Source organism: Argopecten irradians, chromosome 3 (genome assembly GCF_041381155.1).
Source record: "Argopecten irradians isolate NY chromosome 3, Ai_NY, whole genome shotgun sequence".
Taxonomy (NCBI): domain Eukaryota; kingdom Metazoa; phylum Mollusca; class Bivalvia; order Pectinida; family Pectinidae; genus Argopecten; species Argopecten irradians.
Window position 1 is genome coordinate 63,167,016 of NC_091136.1, and position 26,921 is coordinate 63,193,936.

At 41.9% G+C, this 26,921-nt stretch overlaps 1 protein-coding gene across 1 annotated transcript in view; it reads left to right on the forward strand.

Annotated features, from left to right (window-relative positions):
- LOC138319783 (papilin-like) overlaps positions 1-26,921 on the forward strand; it is a 266,069-nt gene that overhangs the window by 21,637 nt on the left and 217,511 nt on the right. Inside the window, exons 2-3 of the mRNA XM_069262918.1 lie at positions 22,064-22,312; positions 22,651-22,753. Coding sequence (XP_069119019.1) covers positions 22,247-22,312; positions 22,651-22,753 — 169 coding nt within the window. The 5' untranslated portion in view covers positions 22,064-22,246. The remainder of the gene's footprint in view (positions 1-22,063; positions 22,313-22,650; positions 22,754-26,921) is intronic.

Consider the following 26,921-nt stretch of genomic DNA (forward strand, 5'->3'; position numbering starts at 1 on the left):
GATGGAACTGTTACACGTTTACTGATTGGTAGGAAGGCCACTGGTGATTGGTGGAGAAATGTTTTGTTATTGGATGGAACTGTTACACGTTTACTGATTGGTAGGAAGGCCACTGGTGATTGGTGGAGAAAACACGTTTACTGATTTATAGGAAGGCCTCTGGTGATTGGTGGAGAAATGTTTTGTTATTGGATGGAACTGTTACACGTTATTGATTGGTAGGAAAGCCAATGGTGATTGGTAGAGAAAACACGTTTACTAATTGGTAGGAAGGCCACTGGTGATTGATGGAGAAATGTTTTGTTATTGGATGGAACTGTTACACGTTTACTGATTGGATGGAAGGCCACTGGTGATTGATTGGTGGAAAAATGTTTTTTATTGGATTGCAACTGTTACACGTTACTACTGATTGGTAGGAAAGGCCACTGGTGATTGTAGGAGAAAACACGTTTACTGATTGGTAGGAAGGCCACTGGTGATGATTGGTGGAGAATGTTTTGTTATTGGATGGAACTGTTACACGTTTACTGATTGGTAGGAAGGCCACTGGTGATTGGTGGAGAAATGTTTTGTTATTGGATGGAACTGTTACACGTTTACTGATTGGTAGGAAGGCCAATGTTTTGTTATTGGTGGAGACTGTTTACACGTTTACTGATTGGTAGGAAGGCCTGGTGATTGGTGATTGGAAAGACGTTTACTGAACATAGGAAGGCCACTGATTGAAAACACGTTTACTGATTGATAGGAAGGCCACTGGTGATTGGTGGAGAAATGTTTTGTTATTGGATGGAACTGTTACACGTTATTGATTGGTAGGAAAGCCAACGGTGATTGGTGGAGAAAACACGTTTACTGATTGGTAGGAAGGCCACTGGTGATTGGTGGAGAAAACACGTTTACTGATTGATAGGAAGGCCACTGGTGATTGGTGGAGAAATGTTTTGTTATTGGATGGAACTGTTACACGTTATTGATTGGTAGGAAAGCCAACGGTGATTGGTGGAGAAATGTTTTGTTATTGGATGGAACTGTTACACGTTTACTGATTGGTAGGAAGGCCACTGGTGATTGGTGGAGAAAACACGTTTACTGATTGATAGGAAGGCCACTGGTGATTGGTGGAGAAATGTTTTGTTATTGGATGGAACTGTTACACGTTATTGATTGGTAGGAAAGCCACTGGTGATTGGTGGAGAAAACACGTTTACTGATTGGTAGGAAGGCCACTGGTGATTGGTGGAGATGGTGGAACTGTTACACGTTTACTGATTGATAGGAAGGCCACTGGTGATTGGTGGAGAAATGTTTTGTTATTGGATAAAACTGTTACACGTTTACTGATTGGTAGGAAGGCCACTGGTGATTGGTGGAGAAAACACGTTTACTGATTGGTAGGAAGGCCACTGGTGATTGGTGGGAAGAAAACACTTGTTATGATTTGATGGAACTGGCCACTGGTGATTGGTGTTTTGATTGGAAGGAAGGAAATGTTTGATTATTGGAGGAGAAAACACGTTTACTGATTGGTAGGAAGGCCACTGGTGATTGGTGGAGAAAACACGTTTACTGATTGGTAGGAAGGCCACTGGTGATTGGTGGAGAAAACACGTTTACTGATTGATAGGAAGGCCACTGGTGATTGGTGGAGAAATGTTTTGTTATTGGATGGAACTGTTACACGTTTACTGATTGGTAGGAAGGCCACTGGTGATTGGTGGAGAAAACACGTTTACTGATTGGTAGGAAGGCCACTGGTGAGAAAACACGTTTACTGATTGATTGGTAGGAAGGCCACTGGTGATTGGTGGAAAACACGTTTACTGAAAACACTGTTTATTGGTGATTGTTTTTGATTAGGAAGGATGGTGACTGGTGTTACACGTTTACTGATTGTAGGAAGGCCACTGGTGATTTTTGTTATTGGATGGAACTGTTACACGTTTACTGATTGGTAGGAAGGCCACTGGTGATTGGTGGAGAAAACACGTTTACTGATTGGTAGGAAGGCCACTGGTGATTGGTGGAGAAAACACGTTTTACTGAACTGTTTACACGTTAGGAAGGCCACTGGTGATTGGTGGAGAAATGTTTTGTTATTGGATGGAACTGTTACACGTTATTGATTGGTAGGAAAGCCAACGGTGATTGGTAGAGAAAACACGTTTACTGATTGGTAGGAAGGCCACTGGTGATTGGTGGAGAAAACACGTTTACTGATTGATAGGAAGGCCACTGGTGATTGGTGGAGAAATGTTTTGTTATTGGATGGAACTGTTACACGTTTACTGATTGGTAGGAAGGCCACTGGTGATTGGTGGAGAAAACACGTTTACTGATTGGTAGGAAGGCCACTGGTGATTGGTGGAGAAATGTTTTGTTATTGGATGGAACTGTTACACGTTTACTGATTGGAAGGAAGGCCACTAGTGATTGACGGGGAAATGTTTTGTTATTGGATGCAACTGTTACACGTTTACTGATTGGTAGGAAGGCCACTGGTGATTGGTTGAGAAAACACGTTTACTGATTGATAGGTAGGAAGAGAAAAAACGTGTTTACTGATTGGTAGGTGATTGGTGGAAATGTTTTGTTATTGGATGGAAAACACGTTTACTGATTGGTAGGAAGGCCACTGGTGATTGGTGGAGAAATGTTTTGTTATTGGATGGAACTGTTACACGTTTACTGATTGGTAGGAAGGCCACTGGTGATTGGTGGAGAAAACACGTTTACTGATTGGTAGGAAGGCCACTGGTGATTGGTGGAGAAATGTTTTGTTATTGGATGGAACTGTTACACGTTTACTGATTGGTAGGAAGGCCACTGGTGATTGGTGGAGAAATGTTTTGTTATTGGATGGAACTGTTACACGTTTACTGATTGGTAGGAAGGCCACTGGTGTGAATGGTTTTAGAGAAAAACACGTTTTACTGTTTACTGATTGTGAGAAAACACGTTTACTGATTGGTAGGAAGGCACGTTTACTGATTGTGATTGATTGTGGAGAAATGTTTTGTTATTGGATGGAACTGTTACACGTTTACTGATTGGTAGGAAAGCCACTGGTGATTGGTGGAGAAAACACGTTTACTGATTGGTAGGAAGGCCACTGGTGATTGGTGGAGAAATGTTTTGTTATTGGATGGAACTGTTACACGTTTACTGATTGGAAGGAAGGCCACTAGTGATTGACGGGGAAATGTTTTGTTATTGGATGGAAACACGTTTTTTTACTGATTGGTAGGAAGTTTAACGGTGATTGGTTGAGAAAACACGTTTACTGATTGGTAGGAAGGCCACTGGTGATTGGTGGAGAAAACACGTTTACTGATTGATAGGAAGGCCACTGGTGATTGGTGGAGAAATGTTTTGTTATTGGATGGAACTGTTACACGTTTACTGATTGGTAGGAAGGCCACTGGTGATTGGTGGAGAAAACACGTTTACTGATTGGTAGGAAGGCCACTGGTGATTGGTGGAGAAAACACGTTTACTGATTGGTAGGAAGGCCACTGGTGATTGGTGGAGAAAATGTTTTTGTGATTGGATGGAAAAAACACTTTTATTGGATGGAACTGTTACACGTTGGTGATTGGTAGGAAGGCCACTGGTGATTGGTGGAGAAAAACACGTTTACTGATTGGTAGGAAGGCCACTGGTGATTGGTAGGATTGAAGGAACTGTTTGGTGATTGGTGGAGGAAATGTTTTGGTGATTGGATGGAGAACATGTTTTGTTATTGGTAGGAACTGTTACACGTTTACACGTGATGATTGGTAGGAAGGCCACTGGTGATTGGTGGAGAAAACACGTTTACTGATTGGTAGGAAGGCCACTGGTGATTTGGTGATGAGAAAATGTTTTGTTATTGGATGGAACTGTTACACGTTTACTGATTGGTAGGAAGGCCACTGGTGATTGGTGGAGAAATGTTTTGTTATTGGATGGAACTGTTACACGTTTACTGATTGGTAGGAAGGCCACTGGTGATTGGTGGAGAAAACACGTTTACTGATTGGTAGGAAGGCCACTGGTGATTGGTGGAGAAATGTTTTGTTATTGGATGGAACTGTTACACGTTTACTGATTGGTAGGAAGGCCACTGGTGATTGGTGGAGAAAAACGTTTACTGATTGGTAGGAAGGCCACGTTTGGTGATTGGTAGGAGAAAACACGTTTGGTGATTGGTAGGAAGGCACTGTTACACGTTTACTGATTGGTAGGAAGGCCACTGGTGATTGGTGAAATGTTTTTGTTATTGGATGGAATTGGTGTGTTATTGGATAAAACTGTTACACGTTTACTGATTGGTAGGAAGGCCACTGGTGATTGGTGGAGAAAACACGTTTACTGATTGGTAGGAAGGCCACTGGTGATTGGTGGAGAAATGTTTTGTTATTGGATGGAACTGTTACACGTTTACTGATTGGTAGGAAGGCCACTGGTGATTGGTGGAGAAATGTTTTGTTATTGGATGGCACTGTTACACGTTTACTGATTGGTAGGAAGGCCACTGGTGATTGGTGGAGAAATGTTTTGTTATTGGATGGAACTGTTACACGTTTACTGATTGGTAGGAAGGCCACTGGTGATTGGTGGAGAAAACACGTTTACTGATTGGTAGGAAGGCCACTGGTGATTGGTGGAGTTTTGTTAAAATGTTTTGTTATTGGATGTAGAAACTGTTACACGTTTACTGATTGGTAGGAAGGCCACTGATTGACAGGGAAATGATTGTTATTGGAGCAACTGGTGAAAACACGTTTACGTTGATTGATTGGTAGGAAGGCCACTGGTGATTGGTGGAGAAAAACGTTTTACTGATTTGATAGGAAGGCCACTGGTGATTGGTGGAGAAATGTTTTGTTATTGGATGGAACTGTTACACGTTTACTGATTGGTAGGAAGGCCACTGGTGATTGGTGGAGAAATGTTTTGTTATTGGATGGAACTGTTACACGTTTACTGATTGGTAGGAAGGCCACTGGTGATTGGTGGAGAAAACACGTTTACTGATTGGTAGGAAGGCCACTGGTGATTGGTGGAGAAATGTTTTGTTATTGGATGGAACTGTTACACGTTTACTGATTGGTAGGAAGGCCACTGGTGATTGGTGGAGAAATGTTTTGTTATTGGATGGAACTGTTACACGTTTACTGATTGATTAGGAAGGAAGGCCATTGGTGATTGGATGGAGAAAACACGTTTACTTGATTGATAGGAACTGGCCACTGGTGATTGGTGGAGAAATGTTTTGTTATTGGATGGAACTGTTACACGTTTACTGATTGGTAGGAAGGCCACTGGTGATTGGTGGAGAAAACACGTTATTACTGATTGGTAGGAAGGCCACTGTGATTGTGGAGATTGGTGGAGGAAGGAAATGTTTTGTTATTGGATGGAACTGTTACACGTTTACTGATTGGTAGTAGAAGGCCACTGGTGATTGGTGATTGGTGGAGAAAACACGTTTACTGATTGGTAGGAAGGCCACTGGTGATTGGTGGAGAAAAATGTTTTGTTGGTATGGAAAACTGTTACACGTTTACTGATTGGTAGGAAGAGAAAACACGTTTACTGATTGGTAGGAAGGATTGGTGGAGAAATGTTTTGTTATTGGATGGAACTGTTTACGTTTATTGATTGGTAGGAAGGCCACTGGTGATTGGTGGAGAAATGTTTTTTGTTATTGGATGGCCACTGTTAGAAAAACACGTTTACTGATTGGTAGGAAGGCCACTGGTGATTGGTGAATGTTTTGATTGGAAAACTGTTACACGTTACTGATTGGTAGGAAGGCCACTGGTGATTGGTGGAGAAAACACGTTTACTGATTGGTAGGAAGGCCACTGGTGATTGGTGGAGAAAACACGTTTACTGATTGATAGGAAGGCCACTGGTGATTGGTGGAGAAATGTTTTGTTATTGGATGGAAACTGTTACACGTTTACTGATTGGTAGGAAAGGAGGAGCCAACGTTTTACTGATTGGTAGGAAGGCCATTGGATTGGTGGAAAACAACTGTTTACTGATTTGTAGGAGGAAGGCCACTGGTGATTGGTGGAGAAATGTTTTGTTATTGGATGGAACTGTTACACGTTTACTGATTGGTAGGAAGGCCACTAGTGATTGACGGAGAAATGTTTTGTTATTGGATGGAACTGTTACACGTTTACTGATTGGTAGGAAGGCCACTGGTGATTGGTGGAGAAAACACGTTTACTGATTGATAGGAAGGCCACTGGTGATTGGTGGAGAAATGTTTTGTTATTGGATGGAACTGTTACACGTTTACTGATTGGTAGGAAGGCCACTAGTGATTGACGGGGAAATGTTTTGTTATTGGATGCAACTGTTACACGTTTACTGATTGGTAGGAAGGCCACTGGTGATTGGTGGAGAAAACACGTTTACTGATTGGTAGGAAGGCCACTGGTGATTGGTGGAGAAATGTTTTGTTATTGGATGGAACTGTTACACGTTTACTGATTGGTAGGAAGGCCACTGGTGATTGGTGGAGAAAACACGTTTACTGATTGGTTAAGGCCACTGGTGAACTGTTACACGTTTACTGATTGGTAGGAAGGCCACTGGTGATTGGTGGAGAAATGTTTTGTTATTGGATGGAACTGTTACACGTTTACTGATTGGTAGGAAGGCCAACGGTGATTGGTGGAGAAAACACGTTTACTGATTGGTAGGAAGGCCACTGGTGATTGGTGGAGAAAACACGTTTACTGATTGATAGGAAGGCCACTGGTGATTGGTGGAGAAATGTTTTGTTAGAAAACACGTTTACTGATTGGTAGGAAGGCCACTGGTGATTGGTGGAGAAAACACGTTTACTGATTGGTAGGAAGGCCACTGGTGATTGGTGGAGAAAACACGTTTACTGATTGATAGGAAGGCCACTGGTGATTGGTGGAGAAATGTTTTGTTATTGGATGGAACTGTTACACGTTTACTGATTGGTAGGAAGGCCACTGGTGATTGGTGGAGAAAACACGTTTACTGATTGGTAGGAAGGCCACTGGTGATTGGTGGAGAAAACACGTTTACTGATTGATAGGAAACACGTTACTGATTGAAATAGGATTGGGCCACTGTTACACGTGATTGATTGGAGAAATGTTTTGTTATTGGATTAAAACTGTTACACGTTTACTGATTGGTAGGAAGGCCACTGGTGATTGGTGGAGAAAACACGTTTACTGATTGGTAGGAAGGCCACTGGTGATTGGTGGAGAAATGTTTTGTTATTGGATGGAACTGTTACACGTTTACTGATTGGTAGGAAGGCCACTGGTGATTGGTGGAGAAAACACGTTTACTGATTGGTAGGAAGGCCACTGGTGATTGGTGGAGAAAACACGTTTACTGATTGATAGGAAGGCCACTGGTGATTGGTGGAGAAATGTTTTGTTATTGGATGGAACTGTTACACGTTTACTGATTGGTAGGAAGGCCACTGGTGATTGGTGGAGAAAAACACGTTTTAAGGCAACTGTTACACGTTTTGATTGGTAGGAAGGCCACTGGTTTACTGATTGGTATTGGAGTGATTGGTGAAATGTTTTGTTATTGGATGGAACTGTTACACGTTTACTGATTGGTAGGAAGGCCACTAGTGATTGGTGGAGAAATGTTTTGTTATTGGATGGAACTGTTACACGTTTACTGATTGGTAGGAAGGCCACTGGTGATTGGTGGAGAAAACACGTTTACTGTGATTGGTGGAGAAAACACGTTTACTGATTGGTAGGAAGGCCACTGGTGATTGGTGGAGAAAACACGTTTACTGATTGGTAGGAAGGCCACTGGTGATTGGTGGAGAAATGTTTTGTTATTGGATGGAACTGTTACACGTTTACTGATTGGTAGGAAGGCCACTGGTGATTGGTGGGAAATGTTTTGTTAAACACGTTTACTGATTGGTAGGAAGGCCACTGGTGATTGGTGGAGAAAACACGTTTACTGATTGGTAGGAAGGCCACTGGTGATTGGTGGAGAAATGTTTGGTTATTGGATGGCACTGTTACACGTTTACTGATTGGTAGGAAAGCCAACGGTGATTGGTGGAGAAATGTTTTGTTATTGGATGGAACTGTTACACGTTTACTGATTGGTAGGAAGGCCACTGGTGATTGGTGGAGAAAACACGTTTACTGATTGATAGGAAGGCCACTGGTGATTGGTGGAGAAATGTTTTGTTATTGGATGGAACTGTTACACGTTTACTGATTGGTAGGAAGGCCAACGGTGATTGGTAGAGAAAACACGTTTACTGATTGGTAGGAAGGCCACTGGTGATTGGTGGAGAAAACACGTTTACTGATTGATAGGAAGGCCACTGGTGATTGGTGGAGAAATGTTTTGTTATTGGATGGAACTGTTACACGTTATTGATTGGTAGGAAAGCCACTGGTGATTGGTGGAGAAAACACGTTTACTGATTGGTAGGAAGGCCACTGGTGATTGGTGGAGAAAACACGTTTACTGATTGATAGGAAGGCCACTGGTGATTGGTGGAGAAATGTTTTGTTATTGGATGGAACTGTTACACGTTTACTGATTGGTAGGAAGGCCACTGGTGATTGGTGGAGAAAACACGTTTACTGATTGGTAGGAAGGCCACTGGTGATTGGTGGAGAAATGTTTTGTTATTGGATGGAAATGTTACACGTTTACTGATTGGTAGGAAGGCCACTGTTAATTGGTGGAGAAATGTTTTGTTATTGGATGGAACTGTTACACGTTTACTGATTGGTAGGAAGGCCACTGGTGATTGGTGGAGAAATGTTTTGTTATTGGTAGGAAGGCCTTTGGTGATTGGTGGAGAAAACACGTTTACTGATTGGTAGGAAGGCCACTAGTGATTGACGGAGAAATGTTTTGTTATTGGATGGAACTGTTACACGTTTACTGATTGGTAGGAAGGCCACTGGTGATTGGTGGAGAAAACACGTTTACTGATTGGTAGGAAGGCCACTGGTGATTGGTGGAGAAATGTTTTGTTATTGGATGGAACTGTTACACGTTTACTGATTGGAAGGAAGGCCACTAGTGATTGACGGGGAAATGTTTTGTTATTGGATGCAACTGTTACACGTTTACTGATTGGTAGGAAGGCCACTGGTGATTGGTGGAGAAAACACGTTTACTGATTGATAGGAAGGCCACTGGTGATTGGTGGAGAAATGTTTTGTTATTGGATGGAACTGTTACACGTTTACTGATTGGTAGGAAGGCCAACGGTGATTGGTGGAGAAAACACGTTTACTGATTGGTAGGAAGGCCACTGGTGATTGGTGGAGAAAACACGTTTACTGATTGGTAGGAAGGCCACTGGTGATTGGTGGAGAAATGTTTTGTTATTGGATGGAACTGTTACACGTTTACTGATTGGAAGGAAGGCCACTGGTGATTGGCGGAGAAATGTTTTGTTATTGGATGCAACTGTTGGAGAAAACACGTTTACTGATTGGTAGGAAGGCCAATTGGTGGGCCATTGGTGATGATTGGTGGAGAAAACATGTTTACTGATTGATACTGGAAGGCCACTGGTGATTGGTGGAGAAAATGTTTTGTTATTGGATGGAACTGTTACACGTTTACTGATTGGTAGGAAGGCCACTGGTGATTGGTGGAGAAAACACGTTTACTGATTGGTAGGAAGGCCACTGGTGATTGGTGGAGAAAACACGTTTACTGATTGATAGGAAGGCCACTGGTGATTGGTGGAGAAATGTTTTGTTATTGGATAAAACTGTTACACGTTTACTGATTGGTAGGAAGGCCAACGGTGATTGGTGGAGAAAACACGTTTACTGATTGGTAGGAAGGCCACTGGTGATTGGTGGAGAAAACACGTTTACTGATTGATAGGAAGGCCACTGGTGATTGGTGGAGAAATGTTTTGTTATTGGATAAAACTGTTACACGTTTACTGATTGGTAGGAAGGCCACTGGTGATTGGTGGAGAAAACACGTTTACTGATTGGTAGGAAGGCCACTGGTGATTGGTGGAGAAAATGTTTTTTTGTTATTGGATGGAACTGTTTATAGGACGTTTACTGGTGATTGGTGTAGGAAGGCCACTGTGATTGGTTTTGTTAAAAACGTTACACGTATTACTGATTGATAGGAAGGCCACTGGTGATTGGTGGAGAAAATGTTTTGTTATTGATTGTAACTGTTACACGTTTACTGATTGGTAGAGAAGGTTTGGTGATTGGTGGAGAAAACACGTTTACTGATTGGTAGGAAGGCCACTGGTGATTGGTGGAGAAAACACGTTTACTGATTGCCACTGGTGATTTTGGTGAGAGAAATGTTTTGTTATTGGATGGAAACTGTTACACGTTTACTGATTGGTAGGAAGGCCACTGGTGATTGGTGGAGAAAACACGTTTACTGATTGGTAGGAAGGCCACTGGTGATTGGTGGAGAAATGTTTTGTTATTGGATGGAACTGTTACACGTTTACTGATTGGTAGGAAAGGCCAGGCCACTGGTGAAATGTTTTGTTATTGGATGGAACTGTTACACGTTTACTGATTGGTAGGAAGGCCACTGGTGATTGGTGGAGAAATGTTTTGTTATTGGATGGAACTGTTACACGTTTACTGATTGGTAAGAAGGCCACTGGTGATTGGTGGAGAAAACACGTTTACTTATTGGTAGGAAGGCCACTGGTGATTGGTAGGAGAAATGTTTTGTTTTGTTATTGGATGGAACTGTTACACGTTTACTGATTGTTACACGTTGTTACACGTTTACTGATTGGTAGGAAGGCCACTGGTGATTGGTGGAGAAAACACGTTTACTGATTGGTAGGAAGGCCACTGGTGATTGGTGGAGAAATGTTTTGTTATTGGATGGAACTGTTACACGTTTACTGATTGGTAGGAAGGCCACTGGTGATTGGTGGAGAAAACACGTTTACTGATTGGTAGGAAGGCCACTGGTGATTGGTGGGGAAATGTTTTGTTATTGGATGGAACTGTTACACGTTTACTGATTGGTAGGAAGGCCACTGGTGATTGGTGGAGAAATGTTTTGTTATTGGATGGAACTGTTACACGTTTACTGATTGGTAGGAAGGCCACTGGTGATTGGTGGAGAAATGTTTTGGATGGAACTGTTACACGTTTACTGATTGGTAGGAAGGCCACTGGTGATTGGTGGAGAAAAATGTTTTGAATTGATAGGAATTGGTGATGGAGAAACTGTTACACGTTTTACTGATTGGTAGGAAGGCCACTGGTGATTGGTGGAGAAAACACGTTTACTTATTGGTAGGAAGGCCACTGGTGATTGGTGGAGAAACGTTTACTGATTGGATTGGATTGTGGAGAAATGTATTTGTTACGTTCGTTTTGATTGATAGGAACTGATTTACACGTTTACTGATTGGTAGGAAGGCCACTGGTGATTTGGAGACACGTTTACTGATTGGTAGGAAGGCCACTGTGATTGGTGGAGAAATGTTTTGTTATTGGATGGAACTGTTACACGTTTTACTGATTGGTAGGAAGGCCACTGGTGATTGATGGAGAAATGTTTTTGTATTGGATGGTGATTGGTGAGAAATGTTTTGTTATGATTGGTAGGAAAGGCCACTGTTTATTGATTGGAGGCCACTTATTGGATTGACTGTTACACGTTTTAATGTTTTGTGTTATTGGTGATGGAATTGTTACACGTTTACTGATTGGTAGGAAAGCCACTGGTGATTGGTGGAGAAATGTTTTGTTATTGGATGGAACTGTTACACGTTTACTGATTGGTAGGAAGGCCACTGGTGATTGGTGGAGAAATGTTTTGTTATTGGATGGAACTGTTACACGTTTACTGATTGGTAGGAAGGCCACTGGTGATTGGTGGAGAAATGTTTTGTTATTGGATGGAACTGTTACACGTTTACTGATTGGTAGGAAGGCCACTGGTGATTGGTGGAGAAAACACGTTTACTGATTGGTAGGAAGGCCACTGGTGATTGGTGGAGAAATGTTTTGTTATTGGATGGATGGAACTGTTACACGTTTACTGATTGGTAGGAAGGCCACTGGTGATTGGTGGAGAAATGTTTTGTTATTGGATGGAACTGTTACACGTTTACTGATTGGTAGGAAGGCCACTGGTGATTGGTGGAGAAATGTTTTGTTATTGGATGGAACTGTTACACGTTTACTGATTGGTAGGAAGGCCACTGGTGATTGGTGGAGAAATGTTTTGTTATTGGATGGAACTGTTACACGTTTATTGATTTGGTAGGAAAGCCACTGGTAATTGGTGGAAAAATGTATTTTTTTTTGGATGGAATTGGTTGCACATTTAGTGATTGGTAGGAAGGCCACTGGTATTATGTGGAGAAATGTTTTGTTATATGATTGGAACTGTTGCACGTTTTTACTGATTGGTAGGAAGGCCACTGGTAATTGGTGGAGAAATGTTTTGTTATTGGATGGAACTGTTACACGTTTACTGATTGGTTTTTAGGAAACCACTGGTAGGGAAATGTTTTGTAATTGGTAGAAAACACATTGGTTAGCACCAAACTTTTCTTCACATTTTCATTACCAAATACTTAGGTTGGCGATGTAGCGTGTTTGTTGACTACGTAATTATCAGATTAATTGGAAATATTAAAAAATACTAGATGTCTAAGAGCATAAATTTTCAACGTTTAATTTGTCATTATCGCAGATAGCATTGGCTTCTTGTTGATTTAATGCAGCATAAAGAAATTGTGCCTTCAGCTTCAGTCGACATTGCAGTTTTGTGCCATCTGCCGAATTCAATAACCCTATACATGTTGGTTTGGCATAATTAATACGCCAAGTGCTGAGACTGCAGTCAAGCATCCGTCAGAGATGGAGTTGTGGTGATATGTGTGGATAATCCCTTTCCGTACCCCAGACTTGTCTGAAGGTGACAGAGTTACATTATGAATTGTCCCTAGTGATGTAGCAGTGTTATGTGAAATAGGACTCGAATTTAGATACAGCTTCGTATGTACAGGTAGGTGTCATCTCCATTAATGTCCGTGCCGCATGAACAGCAAGGCATACATAACATTGTCATGTTTGAAATATGGTCAATTATCCACGGAAAGAAAATTATTTTGAAAATTATATATGCTGTCAAACGATTTTAATAACCATAGCATAACTCATTTAAAAATGCATTATCGAACGAGGTGTGGCTCGTGAAAATGATGTGATAATGTGATGGGTACAGAGATATTTTTTTTTACTTTCCGGCAGGTGGCGGGACAGTCAATACGTATTGTTTATATGACAACCATTTTCAATGTTAAACTTTTTTATTGCAACTAAAGGAAAGCTTCATTTTTTCTGATGTAGTAAATCAAACCCACGCATATCCCATGTAAATCATATTTCTAACGATGTCAGCTCGTACGTGTGGCGGACAAGACAGGTCACTGAGTTTTAGTTTCGTCGGGAGACAATGATTAGCGCATTTGTCTAGAGAGGGGCAGAAACCAGGACTATACTGTAACTTTCTATCGCGTATAACAGGACTTCATTACCTTACATGGTCAGGATCAGTTTTTTTAAATACGTATCGTGGTAGCATGGTGTAATAGACGTATAGGATACAAATGTAATTCTATGATGTACTAATCATGTTAGATCTATAAAACATGATTCTGTTACACGATTCTTTACATTCCTCAAAATAATTTCTAGGATACCCAACCTCAGTAAGACGAATGATCCATTCCGGCGGTAATGGTCCACAGTGTATCGTCCATTTTTTTTCCAAGGTGACCCACGAAAGACCCCATATTTTACCACGATAGTTTATCCCGCCCTAGATATGCATTCCGCTGTAAAAGTTGTGATAAAAGAAGACATAATTCTACTTTTTTTCTTCTGTAGTCCAACCAGAATATTTATCAACTCGCCAGTCCGTCTGTATTACTATAGCAATGCGTATTGTATTACTATAGCAATGCGTATTGCCCTCGGCTAGGACCTCAGTGACTTACGCCAGAATTTATATATAAAAAAACGTATGGTCGTCAATTACATTAGCATTTTAATCATGTACAAACGGAATAGTTTACGTATCTTTTAACGTTCCGATCAAGATTTCATGTTTTTTTTATGATATGACACCGTTTCCAGGTATGACTCGGGGCTACCATTTACTGTGCAGTCCACATGTATATATAAAACATTTCGTATAAATATTAATAAAACACATTACGCATATGTACATAATTTTTTAACTGCATTTTTTTGCCCAGTACCGATTTTAACTGTGACAAACGAACGATGATTTGTTTGTCGTAGATATATATAGAATGACCTTGTGAAAATTGGATACCGCTGTAAATATATAACACATCACACACAGTCTCTCTCATTTATTTGACATGGATATACTGCAGAATTGCACGTACTGTACGGTCAGCTGCAAATTGCAAGCTTCTAAAGAACAAAAGAAGGTCAGATCATTTAACCAATATTATCATTTCAACAATAAACACATGTTTTAGTATGTTTAATATTCATGAATTATATAATAGGTGAAATAAAACGCTTTTTTCACATTCTTTCATGATCTTACATAGAATTAGGACATGGCCGACTGGGATTGGCTGACACTAGGACATGGCCGATGGATGGTTGACATTGTAAGGCATCGCCGACTGGGATTGGTTGACATTAGGACATGGCCGACTGGGATTGGCTGACACTAGGACATGGCCGACTGGGATTGGCTGACACTAGGACATGGCCAACTGGATTGGTTGACATTGTAAGGCATCGCCGACTGGATTGGTTGATCCTATAAGACATATCTGACAAGGATGGTTGACACGTAGGAATGCCGACATTGGTTGACACTGACATGGCCGATTGGATTGCTTGACACTAGGACATGGCCGACTGGGATTGTTTGGCACTAGGACATGGCCGACTGGGATTGGTTGACACTAGACATTGCCGACTGGGATTGGTTGACACTATCAAGACATATCTGACAAGGATTGGTTGACACTAGGACATGGCCGACTTGGATTGGTTGACACTAGGACATTGGCCGACTGGGATTGGTTGACACTAATAGGACATGGCCGACTGGGATTGGTTGATCAATATAAGGCAAAGCCGACTGGGAGTTGGTTGACATGGCTAGGGTACTGGCTGACTGGGATTGGTTAACACTATAAGGCATGGCCGACTGGGGCATTGGTTGATCCTATAAGACAAAGGCGACTGGGATTGGTTGACACTAGGACATGGCCGACTTTGGATTGGTTGACACTAGGACATTGCGACTGGGATTGGTTGACACTATAAGGCATGGCCGACTGGGATTGCTTGAAACTAGGACATTGCCGACTGGGATTGGTTGACACTATTAGGCCGACTGAGATTGGTTGATCATATAAGGTAACAAAGCCGACTGGGATTGGTTGACACTAGGACATGGCCGACTGGGATTCGTTGACACTATAAGGCCATGTTGCCGACTGGGATTCGTTGATTCCTATAAGACAAAGCCGACTGGGATTAGTTAACACTAGGGACATGGCCGACTGGGATTGGTTGACATTAGGACATGGCCGACTGGGATGGTTGACCACTAGGACATGACCGACATGGGATTGGTTGACATTAGGACATGGCCGACTTGGATTGGTGATCCTATAAGACATAACCAATTTGAAATACATGTTTGCCCTATGGTATTACCATAAGCATTAAGCACGACTTAAGACAATGTGAAATATTGTTTGTTACATACATGTGCCCTATGGTATTACCATAAGCATTAAGCACGACTGAAGACAATGTGAAATATTGTTTGTTACATACATGTGCCCTATGGTATTACCATAAGCATTAAGCACGACTTAAGACAATGTGAAATATTGTTTGTTACATACATGTGCCCTATGGTATTGCCATAAGCATTAAGCACGACTGAAGACAATGTGAAATATTGTTTGTTACATACATGTGCCCTATGGTATTAGCCATAAGACATTAAGCACGACTGTTAAGACAATGTGAAATATTGTTTGTTACATACATGTGCCCTATGGTATTGCCATAAGCATTAAGCACGACTTAAGACAATGTGAAATATTGTTTGTTACATACATGTGCCCTATGGTATTGCCATAAGCATTAAGCACGACTGAAGACAATGTGAAATATTGTTTGTTACATACATGTGCCCTATGGTATTGCCATAAGCATTAAGCACGACTTAAGACAATGTGAAATATTGTTTGTTACATACATGTGCCCTATGGTATTGCCATAAGCATTAAGCACGACTGAAGACAATGTGAAATATTGTTTGTTACATACATGTGCCCTATGGTATTGCCATAAGCATTAAGCACGACTTAAGACAATGTGAAATATTGTTTGTTACATACATGTGCCCTATGGTATTGCCATAAGCATTAAGCACGACTTAAGACAATGTGAAATATTGTTTGTTACATACATGTGCCCTATGGTATTGCCATAAGCATTAAGCACGACTTAAGACAATGTGAAATATTGTTTGTTACATACATGTGCCCTATGGTATTGCCATAAGCATTAAGCACGACTTAAGACAATGTGAAATATTGTTTGTTACATACATGTGCCCTATGGTATTGCCATAAGCATTAAGCACGACTTAAGACAATGTGAAATATTGTTTGTTACATACATGTGCCCTATGGTATTGCCATAAGCATTAAGCACGACTTAAGACAATGTGAAATATTGTTTGTTACATACATGTGCCCTATGGTATTGCCATAAGCATTAAGCACGACTGAAGACAATGTGAAATATTGTTTGTTACATACATGTGCCCTATGGTATTACCATAAGCATTAAGCACGACTTAAGACAATGTGAAATATTGTTTGTTACATACATGTGCCCTATGGTATTACCATAAGCATTAAGCACGACTTGAAGACAATGTGAAATATTGTTTGTTACATACATGTGCCCTATGGTATTACCATAAGCATTAAGCACGACTGAAGACAATGTGAAATATTGTTTGTTACATACATGTGCCCTATGGTATTACCATAAAGCATTAAGCACGACTGAAGACAATGTGAAATATTGTTTGTTACATACATGTGCCCTATGGTATTACCATAAGCATTAAGCACGACTGAAGACAATGTGAAATATTGTTTGTTACATACATGTGCCCTATGGTATTACCATAAGCATTAAGCACGACTTAAGACAATGTGAAATATTGTTTGTTACATACATGTGCCCTATGGTATTACCATAAGCATTAAGCACGACTTAAGACAATGTGAAATATTGTTTGTTACATACATGTGCCCTATGGTATTACCATAAGCATTAAGCACGACTTAAGACAATGTGAAATATTGTTTGTTACATACATGTGCCCTATGGTATTACCATAAGCATTAAGCACGACTTAAGACAATGTGAAATATTGTTTGTTACATACATGTGCCCTACGGTATTACCATAAACATTAAGCACGACTTAAGACAATGTGAAATATTGTTTGTTACATACATGTGCCCTATGGTATTACCATAAGCATTAAGCACGACTTAAGACAATGTGAAATATTGTTTGTTACATACATGTGCCCTATGGTATTACCATAAACATTAAGCACGACTTAAGACAATGTGAAATATTGTTTGTTACATACATGTGCCCTATGGTATTGCCATAAGCATTAAGCACGACTTAAGACAATGTGAAATATTGTTTGTTACATACATGTGCCCTATGGTATTGCCATCAGCATTAAGCACGACTGAAGACAATGTGAAATATTGTTTGTTACATACATGTGCCCTATGGTATTGCCATAAACATTAAGCACGACTTAAGACAATGTGAAATATTGTTTGTTACATACATGTGCCCTATGGTATTACCATAAACATTAAGCACGACTGAAGACAATGTGAAATATTGTTTGTTACATACATGTGCCCTATGGTATTCCATAAACATTAAGCACGACTTAAGACAATGTGAAATATTGTTTGTTACATACATGTGCCCTATGGTATTACCATAAGCATTAAGCACGACTTAAGACAATGTGAAATATTGTTTGTTACATACATGTGCCCTATGGTATTGCCATAAGCATTAAGCACGACTTAAGACAATGTGAAATATTGTTTGTTACATACATGTGCCCTATGGTATTACCATAAGCATTAAGCACGACTGAAGACAATGTGAAATATTGTTTGTTACATACATGTGCCCTATGGTATTGCCATAAGCATTAAGCACGACTGAAGACAATGTGAAATATTGTTTGTTACATACATGTGCCCTATGGTATTACCATAAACATTAAGCACGACTTAAGACAATGTGAAATATTGTTTGTTACATACATGTGCCCTATGGTATTGCCATAAGCATTAAGCACGACTTAAGACAATGTGAAATATTGTTTGTTACATACATGTGCCCTATGGTATTGCCATAAGCATTAAGCACGACTGAAGACAATGTGAAATATTGTTTGTTACATACATGTGCCCTATGGTATTGCCCATAAGACATTGTTTGTTACATACATGTGCCTATGGTATTCCATAAGCATTAAGCACGACTGAAGACAATGTGAAATATTGTTTGTTACATACATGTGCCCTATGGTATTACCATAAGCATTAAGCACGACTGAAGACAATGTGAAATATTGTTTGTTACATACATGTGCCCTATGGTATTGCCATAAGCATTAAGCACGACTTAAGACAATGTGAAATATTGTTTGTTACATACATGTGCCCTATGGTATTGCCATAAGCATTAAGCACGACTGAAGACAATGTGAAATATTGTTTGTTTTCTCACAAACAAATTATGATGACATAAAATGTTAAGCCTCTGCTATACTGTTTGACTAAAGCTATTAATATTACGAAGTAACTCACAATTTCATTTGAATAAATGAATCTTACTTTCCCCTCAAAAGCTGTCGTGTTAAGAAAAATGTAGCTGGAGATATCTAGAGGTATGTGTTGTCATAAATGGCGGGTACTCGGTAACCATCTGAAATATTGTATATAATCGGTGTATAGTTATGACTACACATTTGTGCTGATGTTGAATTTTAGAATGTTGTGCTTGACAGATAAAATTAGACAGAAGTGATGTGTCATAATCACTGGGCCAATTCGGTACGATAAGTAGCATCTGCCAACAAATGAAACCCTGACCCACATTGAAGACACAACTTTAACATTTAAAATTCAGATTGACACATTTTAAAAAAAAACCCATAAAATGTTGCTCTGAGGACACGAGCAACAACATATATAATACAATGTAGTATCTTATCCCATACAACAAACTTGGTATATTATGCTGGATTATAACAAAATTGAAATGTGAGAAACATGCAAAAAATGCCCGCGTGTTTGCTCTTAGTGTGCAAACGGGTAAATACCAAACATGAGCTAGGAGAGACATGATGGGAAGCTCCGTATCCTTGGTCAGAACCTAGCTAGGCTATTTGGGTTAGGAGGATGAGCTGACAAAGCACACCTATAATTATCCTCGTTAACATGGTAAAGGTGTAGCTGTAGCGACCTTCTCGAGTTCCCCCTCTCTGGAACACTAGTCACTCTGGTAGCGCACTGGTAAGGCTCATTATAACGTACCGTATACAGGTGTAACCTATGTGTGAACGGGGTAAATTAATCTTGTTATCAGATTATGGAATTAGAATTAAAAGATTGATTTTTTAAATTGTAGAGTATGAAAGATCGTTTTATGTGGCGTGTATATTTTATGGGTGTTTAACCCGACACCGTCTGTCTATTAGAGCTAACATTTCAGAGTTGGACGGATGCGCCAATATCACCGCCTTCGGTGTCTAATTTGAATATTGTTATTACGCACCCAGCCTACACATCATAGGTAAGTATGACAAGACAGCCTCCGCGTTAACACCATCCCGGTATACATGTCGCGATAAAAAACATTGACCTTCGTTCAGCAGTAATGACTTTTAAAAAATGCATAAACGCTTTCTGTTGTAGTCTCGTGCGCGTGTATTTCACATTTCAGTATTACCTGACTATACGTCAGTGTACCAGACGATTACCGTGGCATCTCTAGCCAAACACACAGCCAACAGTACAGGTGACATTTAGTTTAGATTTAGGCTACCTAATGTGGTAGTTCTAGCGCTGTCATCTGACGTCACTTCCGTTATCGACGTTATCCACAAATAGCGTTACGTTGTAGCATAACCAATTCTTATATCAATATTTCAAAGACGACATATTTTGTGTTCAATTAAATTTTCTTATTTTCTTCTGTCTCAGCTAAAAAACATACATGAACTTTGTTATCTAGACGAATTTACACCCAAAGCCGTATTTGGTACGTAAACGTACTGTATTATTGTGTTTTATAATAGTATTGGCCTAGATGTTCATAGCGAAACTAATCAAATGTACTTTAAAACGTTCTGTTGTGCAAATTGTCGTTTAAGTTTTTAATTGTGAGAACATTACATAGATAGAGATATATCGGTCAATGAAATAAGCCTGTTTCATTGACCATAAACTGATACCCTGTGTAGAATTTAGGTTGTCTGTAGCCCCGGGGGTCGGGCTATCCTAATGACTCTTGTTAAGCATGTCAATAGTGTGTAATCTATCTCCTTGTGAATTTAAGGACCAATTATAGACAGGTATAAACCCGACAGGTGGATCACACAGCCTATATCTAAAGGATTTCGTTATCATGCCTATAACCCTAGCTATCCCGAGGACGTATACACACTACACAGGTGTTAATATTGGAAATGAAACGTACACACTTGTGACCGGAAGAGCCACAAGACCACATATGGATCTCTCGTTATAATTGTATTTCCGGTTGAGATGTTTGTATTGTTTAGTGTTAATCACCTGTTCCTTAATATAATGGAGACTGTTTACGAGTAGTATAATTAATCTAAGTTTTACCGATTCGCTTTATCAAGACCCTAAAACGCCCAAAAATGGTCTATGGACTTCTACGTCCAAATACATGTACATACTGTATAACTGTTAACTACATCATGTAATTCTCAGATTCATGGTGGACATTGGGATGAAAAGGATTTGAATTATAAAGTGGCCAGATGGATATTTGTTTCTCAGTAAATTCTATAATATAACTAGTCAGTATTTCGTGACTACTCCAGAGCTTAAGTTTTTTTGCTCACGTTTAGAACCTCCGTTTTAGTATTAACCTCTAAGGCGAACAACGGAGTTAACATGAGACCAAGATCTATCAGTGTTACGACATTTGTTTGTTGTAACTTTACTTAACGGATTTCCCTTCAATAGCTGTTAAAATCATTGCGTCAAAAGCTATACATCATTGTGTAATGCAATCTTACACCTAAAAGTCAGGAGGAAAGTGTGAAATCTTATGTGTATGAGACACTTTTAATTGTGACCATTCAGGATCAAATCTGGGACCCTAAATCAGTCTACAAAGCTAGTGTGACATCTGGGTTTTATATTCAGTACTCTCAGTGACTATAGCACGAACGGTATTCCGTCTCCGCAGGAACTTCTACTTCCTGTTTTTAATACACGGCCGGTCAGTAGGGGATCGGATTACAGAGGTGTCGGTATGTAAGAAATGACCACGTGCACGTCAGTGTTCATTTAGAAGCATTTCTAATAGTACTATTCCGGGAAAGGGAACTTTTGGACACATCGTATTTGTATGACTCTAATTACAGTCGGAGTGGTACAATATACTGCGATAATGGATATATAATGTGTCTAAAGTTTTCCTGTGTGTGATCTTCCACCTGTAGACAGAAAGTCAATATTATTCTAACCCCTCTACTATTTATCTAGATTTGACAAAAAGGTATTGTGTGAAAATATACACGCTCGAATTCCACGACTCATTACCGAATAACACACGCGGGATCTCTCAGGACAAAACCTAGCCCCTATCAGCTGTCCATCTCCGGCCAACACTACTGACCAGTCCATTTTCTTTATTAGGTGACCATTTACTGGGAGTGATACCTGTCCGACCGGACTGACCATCAAGTGTTTGGATACTGATCGGCAGTGTTTGGATAAATTATTTTGACATGATAGCCGAGATGACCAGCTCCAGATCATATATCGCCTTATAATGTGGGAAGGGTCCAGCCTATTTACTTGAAAACTAGCGAGAGGAAAATGAGCGCCAGCTACCACAGAACTGCTAATTATGCATTAATAATCCTGTCTGTGATTATTTATATGGTGAGTACCTTAACGAGTTGATTTCTTATTATTTTTTTGGATAGAAATTAAAACTTAATGATATAAAAAAAATGTGATGTGTCTTTCATCTTACGTAAAAAGTTTTACAACCACGCATTCTTATCTAAACTAGACTACGTAAACAAAATTGTACATAATGCATTTATCAGAAAACAATAATTATTAAACAATATAACGGAGACATTTAAGAAAGGATCATCTGCAACTTGGGAACCAATTCGAAAACTGATGTGCGAAATTTTCTGTGTTTAAGTAGTTTCGCGCCATTTTTGGCAGTTCGCCGTGCTATCTTCTGCTGATGCTTGCTTCCTTTACAGGCAGCTGGTGACAACCATGCTGGAGGTTTTATGGGAGGGGAAGGGTCCAGATACATCTGGTCCTACGGTCAGTGGACAGGTTGCTCTGTGGAATGTGGGGAGGGTAAGTAAATCCTGGATCGATCTCGCCATTTTACTGTGAGGGTAGTCACACGCTCTTTACCTACCGTAAAATGTCTTGTGGTCCTGTTCTTACTAGATGACAACAAACCCACCCCTCCACGTAAACATTTGATTTATATTGCACATGCACGCGGCGGGGACGCGTATGTATCGCCCATTTGAAGACCATAAACCCACTCTCCTATATTTGTCCATCCTCATACTCTAGGGCGTTACTATAACAGAAAACTATCGTTACAAACCCCTGGAGTTGTTTGAAGATGGTATCTACCTTCAGAAAACTTGGCTCCCTCCCATGTATCTGCCATAAGGGGATTTTGCCGTCAGACCCTTGACTCTCTCCCCTTTATCTGCCTCACCAAAATTTGCCATTAGTCCTCGGCTTGACTCCCTCCCCTATGTCTGCCATCAGACCCCTTGGATCCCTCATCCTCATCTGCCATTAGTCCACGGCTTGACTCCCTCCCCTGTATCTGCCATCAGACCTCTTGGCTCCCTCCCATGTATCTGCCATCATACCCCTTGGCTTCCTCCCCTGTATCTGCCATTAGACCCCTTGACTCCCTTCCCTGTATCTGCCATCAGACCACTTGGCTCCCTCACCCATATCTGCCATCAGATCACTTGACTCCCTCCCCTATGTCTGCCATTAGACCCCTTGGATCCCTCCTCTGTATCTGCCATTAGACCTCTTGGTTCCTTCACCAATATCTGCCATCATACCCCTTAGCTTCCTCCCATGTATCTGCCATCATACCCCTTGGCTCCCTGCGCTGTATCTGCCATCAGACCCCCTGGCTCCCTCCCGTGTATCTGCCTTCAGATCCCTTGGCTCATGCACCAAAATTTGCCATTAGTCCTCGGCTTGACTCCCTCCCCTATGTCTGCCATTAGACCCTTCGATCCCTCCCCTATATCTGCCATCAGACCCCTTGGATCCCTCGCCCATATCTGCCATTAGTTTCTGGCTTGACTCTATCCCCTGTGTCCGCATTAGACCCCTTGACTAACTCCCCTGTATCTGCCAAAAATTCTCCTTGGCTTCCTCCCCTGTGTCTGCCATTAGACCCTTCGATCCCTCCCCTATATCTGCAATCAGACCCCTTGGCTCCCTCACCAATATCTGCCATAAGTCTCTGGCTTGACTCCCTCCACTGTGTCTACCATTAGACCCTTGGATCCTTCCCCTATATCTGCCATTAGACCCTCGGACCCTCGCCTGTATCTTCCATCAGACCCCTTGGCTCCATCACCAATATCTGCCATTAGTCTCTGGCTTGCCTTCCTCCCCTGTGTCTGCCAGTAGACCCCTTGACTCACTTCCCTGTGTCTGCCATTAAACCCCTTGGTTCCCTCCCCTGTATCTGCTAAAATTCTCCTTGACTCCCTCCTCTATATCTGCCATTAGACCCTTGGATCCCTCTCCTGTGTCTGCCATTTGACTCATTGATTCCTTCCCCTGTGTCTGCCATCAGACCCCTTGGATCCCTCCTCTGTGTCTGTCATTAGACCCTTGGATCCCTCCCCTGTGTCTGCTATTAGATCCTTGGATCTCTCCCTTGTATCTGCCATTAGACCCCTTGGATCCCTCTCCTATGTCTGCCATTAGATCCTTGGATCCCTCCCCTATATCTGCTATTAGACCCTTGAATCCCTCCCCTGTGTCTGCCATTAGATCCTTGGATCCATCCCTTGTATCTGCCATCAGACCCCTTGGATCCCTTGTATCTGCCATCAGACCCCTTGGATCCCTCCCCTGTGTCTGCCATTTGACCCTTGGATCCCTCCCCTGTGTCTGCCATTAGATCCTTGGATCCCTCCCCTGTATCTGCCATTAGACCCTTGGACCCCTTCTCTGTGTCTGCCATTTGATTCCTTGATTCCTTCCCCTGTGTATGCCATCAGACCCCTTGGATCCCTCCCCTGTGTCTGCCATTAGATCCTTGGATCCCTCCCCTGTATCTGCTATTAGATCCTTGGATCCCTCCCCTGTGTCTGCCATTCGACCCTTGGATCCCTCCCCTGTATCTGCCATTAGACCCTTGGATCCCTCCCTTGTATCTGCCATTAGACCCTTTGGATCCCTCTCATGTGTCTGCCATTAGAGCCTTGGATCCCTTCCCTGTACTGCCATTAGACCCTTGAATCCCTCCCCTGTGTCTATCATAAGATCCTTGGATCCCTCCCCTGTGACTGCCATTAGATCCTTGGATCCCTCCCCTGTAGCTGCTATTAGACCCTGGACTCTTTCCCCTGTGTCTGCCATTAGACCCTTGGAGCTCTCTCCTGTGTCTGCCATTAGACCCTTGGACCCCTTCTCTGTGTCTGCCATTTGATTCCTTGATTCCTTCCCCTGTGTATGCCATCAGACCCCTTGGATCCCTCCCCTGTGTCTGTCATTAGACCCTTGGATCCCTGTGTCTGCTATTAGATCCTTGGATCCCTCCCCTGTGTCTGCGATTAGACCCTTGGATCCATCCCTTGTATCTGCCATTAGACCCCTTGGATCCCTCCCCTGTATCTGCCATTTGACCCTTGGATCCCTTCCCTGTGTCTGTCATTAGATTCCTCCCCTGTATCTGCCATTAGACCCTTGGATCCCTACCCTGTGTCTGTCATTAGACCCTTGGATCCCTCCCCTGTGTCTGCTATTAGATCCCTGGATCCCTCCCCTATGTCTGCCATTAGACCCTTAGATCCCTCCCTTGTATCTGCCATTAGACCCCTTAGATCCCTCCCCTGTGTCTGCCATTAGAGCCTTGGATCCCTCCCCTGTATCTGCCATTAGACTCTTGAATCCTTCCCCTGTGTCTGCCATTAGATCCATGGATCCCTCCCCTGTGTCTGCTATTATACCCTTGGATCCCTCCCCTGTATCTGCTATTAGACCCTTGGATCCCTCCCCTGTATCTGCTATAAGACCCTTGGATCCCTCCCCTGTGTCTGCTATTATACCCTTAGATCCCTCCCCTGTGTCTGCCATTAGACCCTTGGATCCCTCCCTTGTGTCTGCCATTAGATCCTTGGATCCTTCCCCTGTATCTGCCATTAGATCCTTGGATCCCTCCCCTGTATCTGCCATTTGACTCTTGGATCCCTCCCCTGTGTCTGCTATTAGACCTTTGGATTCCTCCCCTGTATCTGCCGTTTGACCCTTGGATCCCTCCCCTGTGTCTGCCATTTGACCCTTGGATCCCTCCCCTGTATCTGCCATTTGACCCATGGATCCCTCCCCTGTATCTGCCATTAGACCCCTTGGATCCCTCCACTGTATCTGCTATTAGACCCTTGGATCCCTCCCTTATATCTGCTATTAGAGCCTTGGATCCTTCCCCTGTGTCTGCCATTTGACTCTTGGATCCCTCCCCTGTGTCTGCTATTATACCCTTGGATCCCTCCCCTGTGTCTGCCATTAGATCCTTGGATCCCTCCCTTGTATCTGCCATTAGATCCTTGGATCCCTCCCTTATATCTGCTATAAGAGCCTTGGATCCCTCCCCTGTGTCTGCCATTAGATCCTTGGATCCCTCCCTTGTATCTGCCATTAGATCCTTGGATCCCTCCCTTGTATCTGCCATTAGACCCTTGAATCCCTCCCCTGTGTCTGCCATTAGAGCCTTGGATCCCTCCCCTGTATCTGCCATTAGACCCTTGAATCCCTCCCCTGTGTCTGCCATTAGACCCTTGGATCCCTCCCCTGTGTCTGCTATTATACCCTTGGATCCCTCCCTTGTTTCTGCTATTAGAGCCTTGGATCCCTCCCCTGTGTCTGCCATTAGACCCTTGGATCCCTCCCCTGTGTCTGCTATTATACCCATGGATCCCTCCCCTGTATCTGCTATTAGACCCTTGGATCCCTCCACTGTATCTGCCATTTGACCCTTGGATCCCTCCCCTTTGTCTGCCATTAGATCCTTGGATCCCTCCCCTGTATCTGCCATTTGACCCTTGGATCCCTCCCCTGTGTCTGCAATTAGATAATTGGATCCCTCCCCTGTATCTGCCATTTGACTCTTGGATCCCTCCCCTGTGTCTGCTATTAGACCTTTGGATCCCTCCCCTGTATCTGCCGTTTGACCCTTGGATCCCTCCCCTGTGGGTGGCATTAGATCCTTTGATCCCTCCCTTGTATCTGCCATTAGACCCTT